This window comes from Siphateles boraxobius, unplaced genomic scaffold (assembly GCF_051911475.1).
Source record: "Siphateles boraxobius isolate OS27281-9 unplaced genomic scaffold, OSU_SipBor_1 68, whole genome shotgun sequence".
Lineage (NCBI taxonomy): Eukaryota > Metazoa > Chordata > Actinopteri > Cypriniformes > Leuciscidae > Siphateles > Siphateles boraxobius.
Window position 1 is genome coordinate 3049925 of NW_027509195.1, and position 20566 is coordinate 3070490.

Below are 20566 nucleotides of genomic sequence, written 5' to 3' on the forward strand. Positions count from 1 at the left end.
TATGTACTGATCTATTGACTTGATATATATATATATATATATATATATATATATATATATATATATATATATATATTATATATTACTAGAGCATGTAAATTGTGCATGAATACAGAAGTGGCCACATTTTCACTGCTGTTTAGTCTAAATAATGAGGGGAAAAAAACAAAAAAGGAACAACAGCCTGTTCACACAGCCAGTAATTGCACTGCATTTGGCAGTGGCTTTGAGCCGACAAATTCAGTCAAATGGGCATGATAAGGGTGGGGGAGGAGGGGGGTTAACACACCATCAAGGGGCTGGCCGTTTCTCTTCCAGGTGATTGTGGGTTGTGGTTTTCCCGTAGCAGAACACTTGATGTGGATGTCAGATCCAATCTCTGCTAACTGACTCTTCACTGGCTCCTCCTGCCAGCTGGGCAGCTCTGAGACACACAACATATGAATACGGATTAAAACAGCTTCCTAGTTAGAGCAACACTGCCCCCCTGTGTTTGGAAGTGACATGACTTCACAATTTTCTTTAGTGTTGATGATCTTATGTGATCAACCTGCAGTTTGATTTTCATTCAGATTGAGTGTGTGTGTGTGTGTGTGTGTGTGTGTGTGTGTGTGTGTGTGTGTGTGTGTGTGTGTGTGTGTGTGTGTGTGTGTGTGTGTGTGTGTCATTAAATACATTGATTTTATGATTGATAAAGGACTAAAATAAATATAAAATAATAACATAATTTAAAAATAGTATATTATTTTAAAAAAGTATAAATACACATATAAATAATATGTATAACAGATTTCATATAAACTGCATATATTTTAACAGACTATTTAAATATTTATTTACAAACTCTTTAGTTATTTGTGATTACTGGATAATGATATTTAAAATAAAGGTATACACTGTAAAAATGTATATTATATTAATTTATTTATTAATTTATATAATATTCATTTATACGATCAATAAGTTGTGACAACATATGCTTTTGCGTCGCATTAACAAAATTGAGAATGTCTTAAGTTATACAAGATTCAACTCATTTAAGTCAGATGTCAAGTCAAATTTTTAAGGAAAAAATATAAAAATTTAAGGCAGCAACTTTTTTTTTTTTTTTTTTTTTCTTCAGTGAACCAGATCAATTTCTAGCTACTGGAAAATCTAACATTTTTAATTCTCAGGCATTTTCAAATTTTCTAGAATATTTGTTTGTTTCAAACAGATTTACTGAACAACTGAGAATCATCAAATACCTGAATAAAATTCAGGCTTAAGACTTTGTAACATACCTTCCACAACAACGTTGAAATGATGCACAGCTTCACCAAGATCATTCCTGGCTTTGCACATGTATTTCCCCTCATCCAGTTCTGTGACATTTGGTATAGTCAGAACCTTTCCAAAGTTTTTGATAAGTGAGCGCTTCGGTAAATTATCCCATATCCATTCTACCTTCGGTGTAGGTCTGAGAAAAGTCCAAAATAAATTGATGTCACTCTCTTTGTCAGTGGAAATGCTTTGCTGCTGTGGTGTGTTTGTAAGCACTAAGTGGCCATAGAGAAGGGAACTCACAGTCCTTCTGCGATACACTCCAGCTCCAGCTCTTCTCCTTTTTTTAGGTATGTCGTTGAATGTCTGGAGGGCACCAAAATGTTCGGCTTCCTCTCCTGAACTGAATGGGGACAAATTATGGTAAATAGCCTTGACATGGAGATAAAAAAGAAGCCTACCCTTTATGTCTGAATAAGAAAAATGGGCCAAAGAGGTAAGAAAAATAAACATGAAGCAAGATATATTCTCAGAAAACATACCATTGTTTTTTGCAAAGCGACAGTCGGATATTCTTAGAAAAGTGAATATCTCAAACTGCAGAAAACTCTAGTGCACACAGTCTGAACTATAGAAATAGCCAAGTGCTGAAGCCTTATCCTAAACTTCTTGCGGCACAAAGAAAAGCCTTAAAAAAAGATAAATGAACCTTTTTGCATATTTGATACCCAGCACATTTTACAAAATAGTTGACTTTCTTATTTGTGACTTACCACTCATGATGCCATCATCCCCTTGGCTTGAATTTACTATAAAGAAGAAGAATAAGAAAAAAGAAAAGTGTTTGCATTTGCAGCACATTCAAATGTTAATGAATAGCACATGAGCCCAAAGAAACAAACAAATGGGTGCATGCAAATACAAAGTAGTAAGTGTGGGTCAGAGCACTCGTCCAACTACTGATTAGGATAATTAGGTTTAGACTTTTTTAGTGTTAATATTTTCATATTTTATTTAGACTTTTTGATTTTTGAGTTTTATCCATCAGGAATTGGATGGATTGTAAAAACTGGTTGGAAGAGCAGTTGCTGGAAAATTAGGGGTAGGTCACAACAGATTTTGATGGAAAAAAAAATCAAAAGTAGGAATAAAGTGCCAAATAAGTTTAGAATAGTGGGGAATAAAGTGTTTAACAGGCAGGGGTAGGTGTAGGGGAGTATGTCAAGTTTAAGAAAGTATACAGGGTACATGTTGACATTAATGGGGCTTAGGATGTAGATGCAACTTTTTCCAACTTCTGTTATATTAGCATTCTAAAAAAACGCATGCTGACAATACACTAAAACCAAGTGCATCTATAAATTGCATTCACTTTAAAGAATCGCCAATACAGCCAAATGAGCATTGCTTTTGGAACTAATCTACAACCATCATCAATAAATTCAGGGCGTTAACAGACCTGTAGATCGTTTGCTTCGTACATAAACGGGGACTTAATTTGTTACAATGTTGCAGTTTCTTCTTGGTTCGATTCGCTTTCATGAGGCAACATTTCAAAGCGTACCAAAATAGACTGTAAAAAAAAATAGGTTGAGACACACAAACACTTATACGAATGTAGCCGTCATTGCCGCTCTGACTGATAAATTATATTGATATATACCGATCGTTTAGGCGATCTCAGAGTGAATGTTTTGGCGCGGATCTGTGCGATGGCTGTGTTCACTTATGCATAAACAAACCGAACAAAGGGGGGTTTCGAAACAAATGCTCCAAATGAGACAAGTGTGAATACACCAATGGGTCAATGTGTACTTGTTGTGCATCTCACAGTTTGCATTTTCATTTTCATTGCATTTTTCATGACGACGACGTGCCAAACTACAAATAGTTTTAAAAACACTTCTCAAAAACTCTGCCACATGCTTTGTCCAGCTGTTTATGAAAGCAAGAATGTGTCCTACGTCAATCAACAGGACCCAAAACCAGCATAGCAGGTCTTTCTAAAGATTGATTAGTTGATAACGAAATGTTTTGCTCATCCCTAAAATCATTTGTTCACTTTATGATTTTTCGAAAGAAAATAATACTTTTATTCAGCAAGGATGCTTTAAAATTGATCGAAAGTGACAGTAAATATGTATAACGTTACAAAAGATTTCAAGTAAATTCTGTTCTTTTGAGCTTTCTATTCATGAATGAATCCTGAAAATTCATGAATAGAAATGTTTCCACTAAAATATCAATCAGATTTCATTGATAATAATAAGAAATGTTTCTTGAGCATCAAATCAGACTGATTTCTGAAGGATCATGTGACACTGGAGTAATGATACTGAAAATTCATCTTCGATCACAGGAATAAATACATTTTTAAATGATCCTCTAATATTAAACAGTTATTTTCATATGTAATAATATTTCACAATATTACTGTTTTTACTGTGTTTTTGATCTAGTAAATGCAGCCTTTCATGGTGAGCACAAGAAATTTCTTTCAAAGACATTAAAAAATAATACCGACCCCATAGTGTATACACACAATAGCATAAAACTCATTTCTTCAACCATATCATGCTACTTGTACTCCCTACAGAGATGCTTGGCACGTACTTGGCTTGACCTTCAGGACCATGTGGGGTTTCTGAACAATTGTGCGTATCCTGGAAAAGGAGGCAAAACAGCAGTAGTCATCATGGCTGTCAGACAGCAGTGTATTTGAGAAGTACAGATTCCCATTGAGGCCCATGGACACCCTCTCATTCTGCTCAATGTGCCGAAGATCTGAGAACAATACAGAGAGGATTGTTAGATTAACATGAGCAACAGGACATCTGAGAGGGCAACCATCCAAACCGCCCAGAAATAGTCCCATCTGACAGACTGCACAGCAGATAACAGGCATCATTTGTAGAGCTTTGAATGCTCAGATATTCTATCAACTGTAGGTGGCTCAACAAGATTAAGACACCTCGTCAGGTCAAGAAGTGAAGACATGTACAGTAATAACACTGCAAAAAAAAAAATGTTGTGCTTGTTTTTTAGTATACATATCTAAACATCCTTAAAATAATTTTCGGTAACACTTTACAATAAGGGTGCACTAATATGCATTAATCCATGTTTAACTAATGCACAGATAATCATGAGTTAATGTATGATTCATGAAGAACTAAACCATTAATTAATGATTACTGCATCAGCAACTAATAAAGTGTCTATATGATTAATAGATTAAGTAATACATGAATTACTATTAATTCAATGTGTCATTGTGTATTAATTCCTTAATAACATATTTTATTAAATAATAGTGTAAATTAATGTGTTAATTACCACAATTAGTCAAAGCTATGCACTTCAACTACCAGTTTTCTGTTTTAATTAATCATTAGCTAATGATTTGCAAAGGTATCATTATGTTATGACTTTACTTGTTGAGGCACATCATTATTAACTAGTCATTTAGTAATTGTAGTAATTTACACATGAGTTTGCACTAACAATTAAGTAATTAATCATGTATTAATGCACATTAGTGTACCTGTATTATCTGGAAGTTGAAATACAAGGCTTTGGCTCATTCTGGTAATTAACATATTAATTAACACTATTAGTTAAAAAAAATAGTTATTAGGGAATTAATTCACAATTACATATTTAATTAATAACAATTCATGTCTGAACTAATACATTAACCATACAGACTCTTAATTAGTTCCTAATGTGGTAATCATTAATGAATAGTTTAGATAATCATTAGTTACACATTAATTCAGTATTATCTGTACATTAGTTAAGCATGAATTGATGCTTATTAGTGCACCCGTATTGTAAAGTGTTACCGAATTTTCAATTTACTTGAGGAGCAAACACACAATAAGTTATCTTCAGAGAAATTGAATGAAAGTTAGAGAGGTGCAATATCTTGCCCTTAACAGTAAAGGGTTTTTCCCATGCCCTGACACGCTAGTCATTTTCAGTTGTGTCTTGCTTCTCCGTGTTTACAAGTTTCAGTTCTTTCAATATAAATGTCTTCTCTACTGACTCACTCACTCAAAGACGGTATATGCCGCCATCTAATGGCGAAATAATGTAACTTCTATTACTGTTCACGGTCCGGGATTATTTTATCCGGCGGAAGGAAGGTGTTTTAGTAATTTTACTTCATGAAAGTTGCATTGATACATATTGTTAGGCTTTAATATTTGTATTCTGTGGTAACCGTTTTATTAAAGCAATAAGGTACTCGAGGCTAGTGACATATATCGTGAATAAGTCACGGCTTAAGGGGTTGCAGGCTCTCAGCTTCGTGCGCCTAACAACGCCCCTCAGCCGTGACTTATTCACGATACACCACAGCCTCGAGTACCTTATTGCTTGCTTAAAGTTTGTTTATTAATGACATTTTTGTTTACTTATATATGACAATTTTGTCCTGCGTTCAGTTGCGACCAGTTGAGATTGACGAATCTACTCAAAGAGTATAGAAGTAACAAGAGGCGAAAATCCGTTTTGGTAACAATCGCAGTTTTGGTAACAATCGCTAGATGGCGCTGCTTTCGCGCTGACGCCATTTTGGACTGAACCAACGGTTTTCCCGTTAGCACAACTGTACAGCATTATGTCTGGAAATAATTGGAAACAAAGAAAAAAGTGTTCTGCTATCAACTGCAACAACTACCACCAGTGTACAACCAATCAACTAGCATTTCATAGATTCCCCAAAGATCCAGAGAGGTAAAGTAGAAAAGGTTTTTATTAACGTTAAAGTGAGCAGCGTACGTACGTCTCCATACCTAAATAGAGGCATGGATGTGTACAACCGTGAGTGCAGGGAAGTTGTGTGTGACATGGAAAAGTGCAGAACACTCTTGAATACATGGTGAAACTATTCAATAGAGTCAGGATCCATCATCTATTACGGACCCCAAAATCGACAACTTTCACAGCCCAAACAGAAGTGCAACAGGAATTTTTTAAAGCTAAGTCATCTGTACATTAACCCTCTCTTTCTGTATCAAATGTAACATGTTGTACAAAGTTTTTATCAGTCAAGATGAATTAAATTATAATAAAACTAAAGACTAAAACATATAGAACAGCTAATATACTTATCATTGCCATTCTATTTGTAGTAAATGTGTGCACTTTACTTGCACAATGTTTGATTTGTTGTGTGTAAGTTAAAGCAGCCAGAAATGATGTGATCTACTTACCATCACCAATTTTATTACTGTTCATTTTGTGATTATCTTCTATTACTATTAAATATTCTCTCTTGACTAATGTTTTTTCCCTTTCACCTAACGTTCATTGTGTTTTGGCTTTTTCAATGAATTTGTTAATCATTTCATGAGGAACATGGGCTGTTGTTACTGGTAAATTGTGCTGTGTATGAAAAAGGGATTTATCCCCAAATTTTTTTGTTGTACAACACGCCGTTTTAGTTTAGGCTATGGAGATAATAAAAAACTAGAAACTACTATTTAGTACCCTTAACCGCTTCTGAATTGGAACCGGTATCGTTCAATTCTATGACAGCTGTGTTGCATTTAAGTCCAAGATGGCGGAGTTGCTGCTCTGCGCATGGACACGTTTGTTGCAATGGAACGTTCTATCGAGATTCGCCTCTTGGTACTTCTATACTCTTTGATCTACTCTTTTACTGGCTTGACGGACATGATGAAATTCTTCAAATGTCACATACTTCCAGTAAGTATTAATCAACAGCATTCTTCACGATTTACAACATGAACCATAACATGTTTATCATCAAAAGCCTATTATTAGTGCAGGCGTTTATGAACTCCAGTCTGGCGCCAGAAAAATGCTAGTTAATTATACAGTTTTTTTACAGTCAATTTTACAGTCAATTTTTTTGAAATTGAGATGTATACATCATCTGAAAGCTGAATAAATACGCTTTCCATTGGTCGTGATACTTGGTCGAGATACAACTATTAGAAAATCTGGAATCTGAGGGTGCAAAAATATCAAAACATTGAGAAAATCGCCTTTAAAGTTGTCTATTTATGTTTGTGATTGTGCTGCATTCACTCACAAAAATAAATGTTTTATATATTTACGGTAGTACATTTACAAAATATGGAACATGATCTTTACTTAATGTCCTAATGATTTTTGGCATTAAAAGAAAAATTGATAATTTTGACCCATACAATGTATTGATGACTGCCACAAATATACCCGTGCGACTTCTTGTGACTGGTTTTGTGATCCAGGGTCACATATATGCCTGCATCTGTTTATTCTGTGGCCAAGGAGTTGATTGACATATCAGGAACAATAATGTTTGCTGTAACAGCTGATGAGATTTGAAGAAGTAATATTGAAACTAACAAGAAATTCACAGGAAAGTGCATAACAAATATCCCCTTGGATTCCTCAATTTGACCTGATGTGCAGGAAACTGTATCTTTAAAGTTACCTTTGGTCATCCAGTACAGCTGCCATGGTGGAATCCCTTGTGGCGGGTTACACTCCAAAACCACCGATTCACCCTCTGTGACCACCACTGGCTCTGTTTTCTCTTTGGGAAACTTGGGTACCACTGTGATGAAGCACAAAAACAAATACAATTGCATTTAAATTCTTTGCAGTCACTTACTTACCACAATGTAAGACATGCAGCCACCTGAAACTATTGATCAAGATTAAAAACAAGTTGAGCAACATAATGCTTGATATGCTCAGGAGGACACATGGAATATGCAAATTTTACTGGAACAGATCCAAGAATATTCTATATACTAGAATTTCTGGAATTCTACTACTCCTTTCATGATTAGCAGCTAAGATAATGTGTGAGACGGGATAAACATCTTTGAAAAAAAAAAGATGCGCAGTGACTTACTAGGCACAATAAATTCTGCTTCCTCTGATATTGCAGTTCCGAGCTTGTTTGAGGCATAACATCTGTACTTTCCCCGGTATTTCACTTTATCTTTATTGTTCGGAATCACAAAAGTCCCACTACTTTCTTCTTTAATGAGCCGAGGGTCTTTATGTGGGTCGAAATCCATGCCATCTTTTGACCAGCGGTACCTGTTCATTTAAAATCACACAACAGGAAACCTTCAGCAACACTAATACTTTCTTTCCACCCATTAGACATGGACAAAAAAAGTAGATTGTTTCGTTGAAATGAAAGAAAAGCTCTTAGTATAGTTGATGCATTTCTTAGTACTGTCGTTTAAGAAATGATTCTGGTTTCCTGTTTCAACCCCTTTTTTCTGTTTACCTCCTTTCTGTTTAAATAAGTTTCCCTATATTTGTTGAAGAGAATAAGATACGTAGAATTAATAACAAAAAGGGAATATTTACAGTGCCAGAAAAACACCAAATTTTCACCTCACATTTTGCACAAAGAACTGGTTAAGTTTCAATTTGATTTGGATATTTCTCCAGTTTAGCTGTCTGCAGACATCCTTAAAGGGATAGTTCACTCAAAAATGAAAATTCTACCATCATTTACTCACTCTTATGAATGACATCATGTCATTTTAGGCTTTTATCCACATATAAACATTGATGAGCGAACGTACAAAGATTGCACTCATTTGGTAAATGGAAACTTAAGCATGTTTGACCAAACGCACAAGAACCAATGAGGTTCATTCTCGCGTCACATCAGCACTTTTGAGCTTCTGCTAGACCCTATGAGGTATTCATATGGATTTATTTGACAATCTCTTTATGAACATTTTGATGCGACAGTGTTTTGAGTGAACAGACTTTCAATGGATGGAATGAAATCTGATGTCCGTGTTTCGTAGCTGAATGAAAGTCGTTTTGGAACGACATGAGGGTGAGCTATTGACACAATCTCCATTTTCGGGGGAATTAACCCATTAAAAGCAGGACATCTCACTCACGTAGGTCTTGGGTTGCCTTTGGCTTCACACTTGAACAGGATGTTCTCATCATATGGCAAGGCAATGAGAGAGCCCGAGGTCTGAGCAGTGATGGTTGGCAGCTGCTCCACTACAGGAAACGGGTCACAGGATAAAAGAGCTGTTGAGATGCTCATTTATGCTAAAAGCAAGCTTCTTTCTGGAAGGGTTTACTAGATAATAACATGTAATGGTGTTGAATAATGACCATAGCCGCAAGTTGAACTGTTGCACTGATGAGAACAAACGTACGAAAGCAATTTGACTGTCCTGGTACTTACCTTGAGGAGGGAAATAAAGACCAAAGGTAGTGGAGAAGAAGGCCGACAGGAGCCTGACACTAAGGCTCCTGAGCCCCTTCATCCCAGCCAGCAGATATGCACAAAGGTGAAGGAAACGCTGAAAACACTCTTGGAAAGTTGTTCTTTTAGCAAGAGCTCTTTACTGACTCCTCCAAGGAAAAGATCTAAAGAGACATAAAAGACTACAAGAGTCAGAACAGAGAACAAATTGTAATAACTTCTTCTACAGCGAAACTGAGATTTGAGGAGCTGTTCGCTTTGAACCAGTAGTCTAAGTGTTTAACAGTATTTTGGATAAATAGCATGTGAGATCATTTAAAAAAAAATCACCTCAAAAAAGAGATTATATTGGTACGAATTTTTTATTTTAAAATTTCAAATCATCAACAAAGCCTGCATTTAAATCCAGGAACAATGCCAACGATTTGATACTTTTTTTTTTTGTGGGTCCTATGTAGTAATTTAATTAAAAATACATTAAACATGCAATTCATGAATACAATGATTTAAATACAGGTCCTTCTCAAAAAATTAGCATATTGTGATAAAGTTCATTATTTTCCATAATGTAATGATAAAAATTAAACTTTCATATATTTTAGATTCATTGCACACCAACTGAAATATTTCAGGTCTTTTATTGTTTTAATCTCAAAAAATTAGCATATTTCATCAGACCAATAAAAGAAGTGTTTTTAATACAAAAAAGTCAACCTTCAAATAATTATGTTCAGTTATGCACTCAATACTTGGTCGGGAATCCTTTTGCAGAAATGACTGCTTCAATGCGGCGTGGCATGGAGGCAATCAGCCTGTGGCACTGCTGAGGTGTTATGGAGGCCCAGGACGCTTCGATAGCGGCCTTAAGCTCATCCAGAGTGTTGGGTCTTGCGTCTCTCAACTTTCTCTTCACAATATCCCACAGATTCTCTATGGGGTTCAGGTCAGGAGAGTTGGCAGGCCAATTGAGCACAGTAATACCATGGTCAGTAAACCATTTACCAGTGGTTTTGGCACTGTGAGCAGGTGCCAGGTCGTGCTGAAAAATGAAATCTTCATCTCCATAAAGCTTTTCAGCAGATGGAAGCATGAAGTGCTCCAAAATCTCCTGATAGCTAGCTGCATTGACCCTGCCCTTGATAAAACACAGTGGACCAACACCAGCAGCTGACATGGCACCCCAGACCATCACTGACTGTGGGTACTTGACACTGGACTTCAGGCATTTTGGCATTTCCTTCTCCCCAGTCTTCCTCCAGACTCTGGCACCTTGATTTCCGAATGACATCCAAAAAGTACTTTGGACCACTGAGCAACAGTCCAGTGCTGCTTCTCTGTAGCCCAGGTCAGGCGCTTCTGCCGCTGATTCTGGTTCAAAAGTGGCTTGACCTGGGGAATGCGGCACCAGTAGCCCATTTCCTGCACACGCGTGTGCACGGTGACTCTGGATGTTTCTACTCCAGACTCAGTCCACTGCTTCCGCAGGTCCCCCAAGGTCTGGAATCGGTCCTTTTACACAATCTTCCTCAGGGTCCGGTCACCTCTTCTCGTTGTGCAGCGTTTTTTGCCACACTTTTTCCTTCCCACAGACTTCCCACTGAGGTGCCTTGATAGAGCACTCTGGGAACAGCCTATTTGTTCAGAAATTCTTTCTGTGTCTTACTCTCTTGCTTGAGGGTGTCAATGATGGCCTTCTGTTGAGGGTGTCAATGATGGCCTTCTGGACAGCAGTCAGGTCGGCAGTCTTACCCATGATTGCGGTTTTGAGTAATGGAACAGGCTGGGAGTTTTTAAAAGCCTGAGGAATCTTTTGCAGGTGTTTAGAGTTAATTAGTTGATTCAGATGATTAGGTTAATAGCTCGTTTAGAGAGCCTTTTCATGATAAGCTAATTTTTTGAGATAGGAATTTTGGGTTTTCATGAGCTGTATGCCAAAATCATCAGTATTAAAACAATAAAAGACCTGAAATATTACAGTTGGTGTGCAATGAATCTAAAATATATGAAAGTTTAATTTTTATCATTACATTATGGAAAATAATGAACTTTATCACAATATGCTAATTTTTGAGAAGGACCTGTATACTTCCCTTTCAAGGGAACTCGAGCTGCGTCAAGCTGTGGGAACGCCTCTGCGTGTGTGCGTCATGAAGCACGTATGGAATCAGTCCAATGGAGGGACGGAATGTCATAGGCGGTTGACGTAATCGACCAGGAAACTATAAAGCACCCCCAAACACAAGCGCGACAGCTTCTTTGCCTTCAGTAAGCGCTATATGTGGATCTGTCTCAAGTGTTTTTGTCTATCACTAAGCAGGAGTTTCACTATTTCAAAAAACTATATATATTATATTGAGAGACAATGGCGAGCGAACAACAATTTAAGAAGTGTGTTCCTCCCTGCTCGCGCTATTTAACGAGCAGGGATACACACAGCTTATGTGTTGTTTGTTTGGGTGTGCAACATGCCCAGTCAGCTCTCGAGGGGGCTGATTGTGAGCATTGCGAGCTTTTGCCTTTTAGAACGTTCCGCTCCCGCCGATCACTCTACGAGGAGAGTGGTTCGGTTCGCGATCCCCACGGATCGGGTCCCCTTATGCCGAGGCTGAGCGGCGACGTCATTCGTGGGGATCGCAGATGGATCTAACAGCGGGGCTTGAGACGGGCTCTGCCCTATCTCAGCCCTTACCTGTTAGATCCAGTGCCTCAGTCTCGGGTTCGGAAGCACGCTCTGCGGTTTCTTCCCCCTGAACTGAGGCCCCAGTACTGCAACTATCCAGTTCTGAGGATCTGGATGTTGTTAGTCTGGATGCGGGAGATGTCGATGATTCGCCATCTCGCTCTCCCAAAAGTGAGGAGCTTATGGAGGTGCTCACTCGTGCTGTTTCTAAATTAAGCAACGAGTGGCCAGCTGTTAGGCAGGAGTCTAGAGAAAAATCTAAATTAGATGAAAGATTTTTGCCTTCCCGTTCTCAACCTCCACTCCGGTGCTTGCCCTTCTCCCCGGATCTCCACACAGAGGTTTCGAGATCGTGGAAAAAGCCGGTCTCTTATCGTGTTTTCAAACTTCCACTTATTCAAATATTGTGGGGGCTAAATCTCATGGTTATGGGGCGATGCCCAAAGAGGAAGAGGCGCTTGCTAGTCATCTTTCTGCTGAAGCTGCATCTTCTTTTAAAGCACCACTTTTACCCTCTAAGTACCCTCTAAATCACTCTTAGAAGTACGTCAGCTTTAGTGGGTAAGGCGTATTCGGCGGCCGGTCAAGCCTCGGCGTGCCTGCACACGATGTCCATCTTGCAGGCATACCAGGCTGACTTATTAAAGGATGTGAGTGACACTCAAGAGGTCAGCACTGACGTAGTTTGCGAACTGCATCAGGCTGCAGATTTATCTCTGCGCGCCACCAAGGAGTCAGCCAAGCTAATGGGCCGTACTATGGCAGCCCTGGTGGCCGCAGAGAGGCATCTATGGTTAAATCTCTCTGGTTAGAAAGAAAAAGACAAAGCTTTTCTTTTGGACGCTCCGCTCTCTCCTCATTGTCTTTTTGGTGATTCTGTCAATACTGTCATAGATAGATTTCAGGAAGAGAAGAAACAGTCGGCAGCGTTTCAGAAATTTATGCCTCTTAAAATTCATGTCCCCGGTACTGCTGGGCGGGAGCAGTCCAGGCCGTCAGTCAGCTCCTCATATAGGGCGCAACGGAAGCAGAGTGTCGCGTCTCGCGCTCCCCCTTCCAAACAGTGGGACCAGACGCGGCACTCTCAGCCGAAGTCTTCTGGCAAAACTGATCTGAGGACAGTTATTATGTCTAAGATTATGGCTAAGATTATAAGTTAATATGGCTTCGGCAAAGAGGATGCTGAGGGTGGTCCCTGCCGTGGGAGAGAGGTTTTCACCGCATTACACGGTGCCCGCTCTTCTTCGGTGCCCTCAGGGGCCCGTTCTGCCAACCCCGCCTTCATGCCGGGATACAGACGGTCCCAGCGAGCGCTTTCCCGAGGGACGCTCGCCCCCTCTGAAGTGGGTCTCAGAGCAGTTAAGCCAGTCGTTCCCTGCCGGTGCGCCGTTACAGGTCGCTGTGTTTGCTGCTCAAGTTACACAAGAGGCCAGTCTCGAGAGACTGGTACCCTTAGTAGTATTTCTGGCAGAGTGGAAAAGCCTTCCAAAAATATCTCAGTGGGTTCTGCACACAGTAAAAAAGGGTTATACTATCCAATTCAGGTGTCGTCCACCAAAATTCAGAGGGGTTCTGCCCACAGTGGTGGGCCCCGAGCAGGCTCTGGTAATGGAACAAGAGGTGAAAGCGCTCCTACAAAAGGGGGCTATAGAACGGGTTCCTCCTCCCAGGTTGGAGTCAGGTTTTTACAGCCGATATTTCATCGTTCCAAAGAAGGATGGGGGGTTGCGTCCAATTTTAGATCTGCGCCTGTTGAATCGCTCGGTAGGGAAGCTAAAATTCAAGATGCTCACTATCAAGCAGATCGTGTCACAAATCAGATCCGAGGACTGGTTTGTCACGATAGATCTGAAGGACGCGTACTTCCATATTTCCATCCTTCCACAACCCAGGAAGTTCCTGAGGTTCGCCTTCGGAGGCGAGGCGTCCCAGTACAAGGTTCTTCCATTTGGCCTAGCTTTATCTCCCCCGCACTTTCACGAAATGCATGGATGCAGCTTTAGCGCCCCTGAGGTTTCAGGGCATTCGTATCCTCAATTACATCGACGATTGGTTGATTTTAGCTCAGACAGAGCAGATGGCGGTTCAGCATCGAGATGTTGTTCTCGCTCATATGAGAAAGTTGGGGTTGAGGCTGAACGCAAAGAAAAGTGTATTATCTCCTTCTCAGAAGACCACTTTTCTGGGTGTCGTTTGGGATTCGATCTCGATGCGGGCGCGACTTTCTCCGACCCGCATCGCTTCGATGAAACAAGTAAAGCTAGGCCAGCTACTCACTGTAAAACAGTTTCAGAGACTGTTGGGTCTGATGGCAGCAGCGTCCAATGTTATACCTTGCGGCCTGTTGTACATGAGACCACTGCAGTGGTGGCTCCGGACCAAGGGATTCTCCCCGAGGGGAAATCCCCTCCGCACGATCAAAGTCACGCGGCGCTGCCTTCGTGCTCTGGTCATGTGGAAAGAAACCTGGTTCCTATCCAAAGGGCCTGTGTTGGGGGCTCTTTGTCGTCGCGTAACGCTAACGACGGATGCTTCCCTCACAGGGTGGGGGGCGGTCATGAGTGGTCGTCCAGCCCAAGGTCTGTGGCAGGACCATCATCTATCATGGCATATAAATTGTCTAGAGATGTTGGCGGTGTTCCAAGCTTTGAAACACTTCCTAGCAGACCTCAGAGGTCATCATGTGTTAGTTCAGTCAGACAACATGTCGGTGATCTCGTATATAAATCATGAGGGGGGCCTGCGGTCGCGTTCACTTTACAAGTTGGCCCGTCAGATCCGCCTGTGGTCCCAGGGGAAGTTACGGTCTCTGAGAGCTATGTATCTTCCTGGTTATTTGAATGTGGTAGCAGACTCCCTGTCGAGGCAGGGGCCGAGGCCTGGGGAATGGAGGCTCCACCCCGAGGTGGTGGAGCTCCTTTGGTTGAGTTTCGGTTGCGCCGAGGTGGACCTATTCGCTTCCAAGGAGACAACGCATTGTCATCTGTGGTTCTCCATCAGTCAGCCAGCCCCTCTGGGGTTGGACGCTCTGGTACAGCCGTGGCCGAGGTCACGACTGTATGCTTTTCCCCCGGTTGCTCTGCTACCAGGAGTTCTGGAGAGGGTTCGCCGGGACGGGGTCAGCGTACTTCGAGTAGCCCCGTTCTGGCCGGCCCGAGTATGGTTCGCGGACCTAATATCTCTTCTGGACGGCTCTCCCTTGGAGATTCCGATCAGGAGGGATCTACTCTCTCAGGAGGGCGGTATGATATTTCACCCCCACCCAGAGTTGTGGAAACTGTGGGCTTGGCCTCTGAGGGGGCCAAGCTCATAGAATCTGGTCTCTGAACTGAGGTTGTTGAGACCATCCTTCACTCCAGAGCTCCGTCCACGAGGAAGTTATATGCCCTGAAGTGGAAACTTTTCACTTCTTGGTGTGCAGAACACCGGCAGGACCCAGTTAACGGCCCAGTGGGTGCAGTGCTGGAGTTTCTGCAGGAGCGTTTCTCTGCAGGGTTATCCCCCTCCACACTAAAGGTGTATGTGGCGGCACTAGCTGCTTACCATGTCCCTTTCAGTGGAGTTCTCTTGGGAGACACCCGCTTAGAACTCGCGTCCTTCGTGGCACTTTGAGGCTGAGGCCTGCAGTTCGTACGGGGGTGCCGACTTGGGATTTGGCCATTTTACTAGAGGGCCTTTCTTTGGCCCCCTTTGAACCTATTGAGGAAGTTTCTGAGAAATTTCTCACGTATAAAACTCTTTTTCTGCTTGCAATCTCCTCACTTAAGAGAATCAGAGATTTGCAGGCCCTGTCGGTTACACCCTCGTGCCTGGAGTTTTCGCCTGGTATGGTTAAGGCTATTCTATACCCTATACCAGGTTATGTCCCTAAGGTCCCTACTAATGCTGTTAGACCTGCAGTGCTGCAGGCTTTCTATCCTCCTCCTTTTGTGTCATCAGATCAGGAGAAACTTAACCTTCTCTGCCCGGTTAGGGCGTTAGACGCTTACGTCCACAGAGCTGCCCTGTGGAGGAAATCAGAACAGTTATTTGTGTGCTTTGGGCCACCCAGGAAAGGGTGTCCCGCGTCTAAACAGAGAATGAGCAAGTGGGTGGTTGAGGCCATCTCACTTGCTTATGAGTCGGCTGGTCAGCCTTCACCTTTGGCTGTAAGAGCCCACTCTACTAGGAGTATGGCTGCTTCTAAAGCATTGTTGTCAGGAGTATCGCTAAGTGATGTATCAGAAGCTGTCGCGCTTGTGTTTTGGGGGTGCTTTATAGTTTCCTGGTCGATGACGTCACCCGCCTATGACGTTCCATCTCTCCATTGGACTGATTCCATACGTGCTTCATGACGCACACACGCAGAGGCGTTCCCACAGCTTGACGCAGCGTCTCGTTCCCTATCAAGGACCTAGGGTTACATACGTAACCGAGACGTTCTTCTATACTTCTAACCAATTATTTTTGGGGGGCATAAAGTCAAAAATCAAGAAAATGACCCATTAAAAGAATGAAATATATAAAAAGAAAACCTAATTAATAATTTAGAATTTTTCTAAAAAAATAAAAATACAAATCATATGGTGTGACCAATAAAGTCATGTGCAGGGTGTCAGGGTAAATAAGTCTCCTGATATATGAAAAACATTGACCTTTTAATGACAAGATGAGGTTATTTCAGGTTGTAAAATGTCATGTGGTGCAGACAGTCAAAAGAATTGAAAAAATATAGAGATTTGTTAAGTTGGTCAGAAGAGAAAGATGGCAAATTTGCCGTTCTTATAAACTTGTATTTTTTTTTTTTTAACAATGAAAACAAAAAATTTTTCTAGATTTGTGATGCTGATAACTTTGGAAATGTATCATCATAGTCTGTGAAAAAGGTCCATTGGAAAATTTAATTTCATATTAAAAGTGTCATTTCAATTTTAAATAATTTCATATTTCAATAATAAAAATTGTATTTTTTAAAACATTGAATGCCTTTAAAGGTAAAGAGATTATGAAATTTGCACCACGCAAGTAAAAGTGTGTAAGTATATGAAACGGTGTCAATCAACAGTTGGCCGGCAACATTTTTATGAATTCTAACAATGCAATGTTGTGAGAACATGAACAAACAAAACATGAAAGACATTCGGGACAGATGACAGGCCAGTGCTGCATTGTCTCGAAAGCACAAGAAGACACCAAAGGAAACTCAGTTTGTTTCTCGTGCGTCTCAGACAGCGTGCGAATCCTGGATTGAGCTCTTGAACAGACAAATTCACATACAATTATGTAACAATGCCCATCTTAGTAAGTATCCTCGTAAACAGTCAGTTAAGTGAACGAAAACAGTTGAGAAAGGTCTTAAAGGGACAGCAGCCTATTATTCCTGCTGCTGTCTGTGTTTTTAATTTTAATCGAAAGACAAAGAACAATCACAATCTGAATAACTTTTGTAACTTTATTAAGGATTAATGTTTCATGACTTGTAAAAAGTATTATTGGCAACAACAAAAAAATGGCAGGTGTAGCAAAAAGTTACTTTTAGGCCCTGGTCACATTTTTAATACACATGGTATTACTTTTTACTGGTTTACACTATGATATTGACAGAGTCATTAAATATAAACGTATCTTGAAAATTGTATAAAAGGGTTTAAAATTAAATAACGTTTATTAGCTTTAGTAGCACATTCAAAAATGTGAACTTTTCAGCATGTGCAGAGTCAAAACACATGGTTGCAAGGCTCGAATGAAAGACATCAGCGGAGAAAAGTGTTTAACGTTGTTAATTTCGCTGACTCGTGTGTGTTGTTTGTCTTCACGCCTCTGTGAGGGCTGATGAACCGCGAGCATGCTCGCGCCGCAGGCTCATTCCACACATAATCATCCACACTCACAAGATGCACAGAGTCAAGCCGCCTCCACAAATTACCAGCATCAACCCAGATTAACTCTCCTCATCCAGTCGTGGCCAGAGGTGATAGATTCTCTTACTTTTGCCCCTGGCTCATAATTTGGAGGTCTTCCCCTGACTGTCATGAAGATCAACTCAAAACACCAAGACAGACTCAAGGAATCAGAAAACTATGTGCACTCACAACAGCGACGCTCTACCCTGAGATTTTTTTTTTTACCAACAAAAAAAAAAAAGAGTTAAATATTATGTTATGATGTTAAAAAATTATTTTAGTTATCTGGTTTAATTTAGGCAGCTATAATGAGCTATAAACCATGAAATCCCATATATTTTCAAGAAAGCATGTACTGAGAAGGGAATTTGTTGACTGCTTCGATTACACTGGTGACTCATTTCTGAAATTATTAAAATGATAGCTCCAAGAGGTAAATTGTACTGTACTAAAAGCAAAAAATACATGATTGTTCCGAAAATCAAAAGTATTTGCATCTTTGCAAGTGCCTTTATATTAGCATTTCTTCTTATTTTATTATGTTTCTTTTATTTAAACATATTGTGACATCAATCTTCAATAAAAAGATTTGGAAACATATTTTAACATACTCAATATATGTAAGGACAAGCGGGTGGAAATCAATATTTTTAGCTCTGTTGTATTCCAAAGTTGTAGCTTATCAATAAAGCTTTGACCTGCAAATCCCTAGCCTAAAGATATGTAGTCTGGTGACCTCCGCAGACCCTAACAAGTGCCTGATGCCTCTTAAGACAACATGGAGTAAACTTCTGACCCCATTCACTCCCATAACACCATTAAACCACAGAAAGCGTTAAATCTGCCAGAAAGCTATCATCTGCAACAGTGCCTCTAACTGAACCAAATACATCCCCATCAAATCATACTCTAATTATTTGCAGATCTATTTTGAATGAACAAATTAAAAACATGTGCAGCAAGTTAATCAAACAATGAGCCTAAGTAAGACAAACTCGCTGAAGCACATGACTGGATACTTCATCCATTAATCCCGGAGGCTGGAAACAGAGAAAGATGTCCTTGACTAACATCAGAGAAAACTGCTGAGGCTTACGGTTACACCTTTCTCATTTGCTTCACTGTCACACAACTGCACACTTTAATCAATTAAACAAACAGCCAACTAAACAGAACATGGAAACTCTGTACTTACTTAGTCACACTCACACACATGCAGTCAAGACAGTAATTCCCAGAGGTGGCAGTGATAGTATTAAACTGAGCATCCAAACTCTCAGCATGCTCCTCAAATTCCGACACAGAAAGAGAGAGAGAGAGAGAGAGAGAGAGAGAGAGAGAGAGAGAGAGAGAGAGAGAGAGAGAGAGAGAGAGAGAGAGAGAGAGAGAGAGAGAGAGAGAGAGAGAGAGAGAGAGAGAGAGAGAGAGAGAGAGAGAGAGTCCGAAAACATGCCCCAGCACTCCAGTAAAGCACTAAAGGGGATTCAGTGAAGAGACATATGTCGGCAAAGCCTCTCACTGGGATACAAGGCTTTCTAAACCTTTGACAAAGATTCAAATAAAGCCTGATCCGCCGAGTTATTCACAAACCATTAAAGAATGGCCCGGGAAGTGCTAGAATTCCTGCCTACACAACTCAATGCATCAGAACAGCATTGGTATGAAAACACAGCAGTCTGAGGACACTTCGACACCCAGATATTTGACTGAAAACAAACCTTGAAATCATTTTATTTTCCTATAATCATTTGTTGACAGGAAATAGTGATTTGATGAGCAGTCAAGTAGGAATCTGCTTTGATTTGTGATAGTAACAGTGAAAATCCTCTTTGTATAATGGATTCAATCCTATTGTCTTAATTCCTAATGCTGTCTTATAGGGTCGGCAGACGCACAGAGATTGCATCATGCTGAGAAAAAACTATTGTTTGTTGATAGAACGGCATGTGTTGAAAGTCGCAGTCATATAAAGTTATTTTATGTTTATGTTTAATTTGATGACTAATAAGTGGAGTATAATGATTTTTTAAGTGCTTTGTGTCATTTTGTGGTCTGTTTGACTCACCTGTTCCCACATGCTTTCTACCACCATATGGCATGCATGTAGAAAGTACAAACAAAGTGAAGAACACACTCACTTACAGTATGTCTCGGTACAGCTGAACATATAATGCAACAACACATGATCCCAGGCTGTGAACTATCCACACAAAGCAAGCAAAGTGTACACAGTGGACTTTATATGAAATCCTACACTTTGCATTTAAGGTATAGATAACAATGTAAACATTATATTGAAAACTTTACCGTATAACTAGCAATAACAGCAAAAGTTATTGTAATATCAAGAAGGAAACGATTGTGTTATATTGATTTTATACGAGTTCAATAAACAAAACTTTAATATTGTATCTACTGTTACTGTTCATCTACAATATTAATCTACTGTATGTTTTAGATATAATATTGCCAGCCTAACTGCTCAAAATAAAGACGGACGGACGGACGGACGGAAGGATGGAC

At 40.1% G+C, this 20566-nt stretch overlaps 1 protein-coding gene across 7 annotated transcripts in view; it reads right to left on the minus strand.

Moving 5' to 3' along the window:
- Window positions 1-20566, minus strand: part of chl1a (cell adhesion molecule L1-like a) — a 93476-nt gene that overhangs the window by 28599 nt on the left and 44311 nt on the right. For all 7 annotated transcript variants that reach the window (XR_013196952.1, XM_077214064.1, XM_077214065.1 and 4 more), the window contains 9 exons: window positions 9461-9645; window positions 9162-9270; window positions 8141-8331; window positions 7715-7837; window positions 3877-4047; window positions 2037-2072; window positions 1567-1666; window positions 1284-1459; window positions 290-424 (listed from right to left, as the gene is read on the minus strand). Coding sequence is in view for 6 of the 7 variants with exons in the window: in XM_077214064.1 (XP_077070179.1) it covers window positions 290-424; window positions 1284-1459; window positions 1567-1666; window positions 2037-2072; window positions 3877-4047; window positions 7715-7837; window positions 8141-8331; window positions 9162-9270; window positions 9461-9542 (1123 nt within the window). In the remaining variant the exon portion in view is untranslated. The remainder of the gene's footprint in view (window positions 1-289; window positions 425-1283; window positions 1460-1566; window positions 1667-2036; window positions 2073-3876; window positions 4048-7714; window positions 7838-8140; window positions 8332-9161; window positions 9271-9460; window positions 9646-20566) is intronic.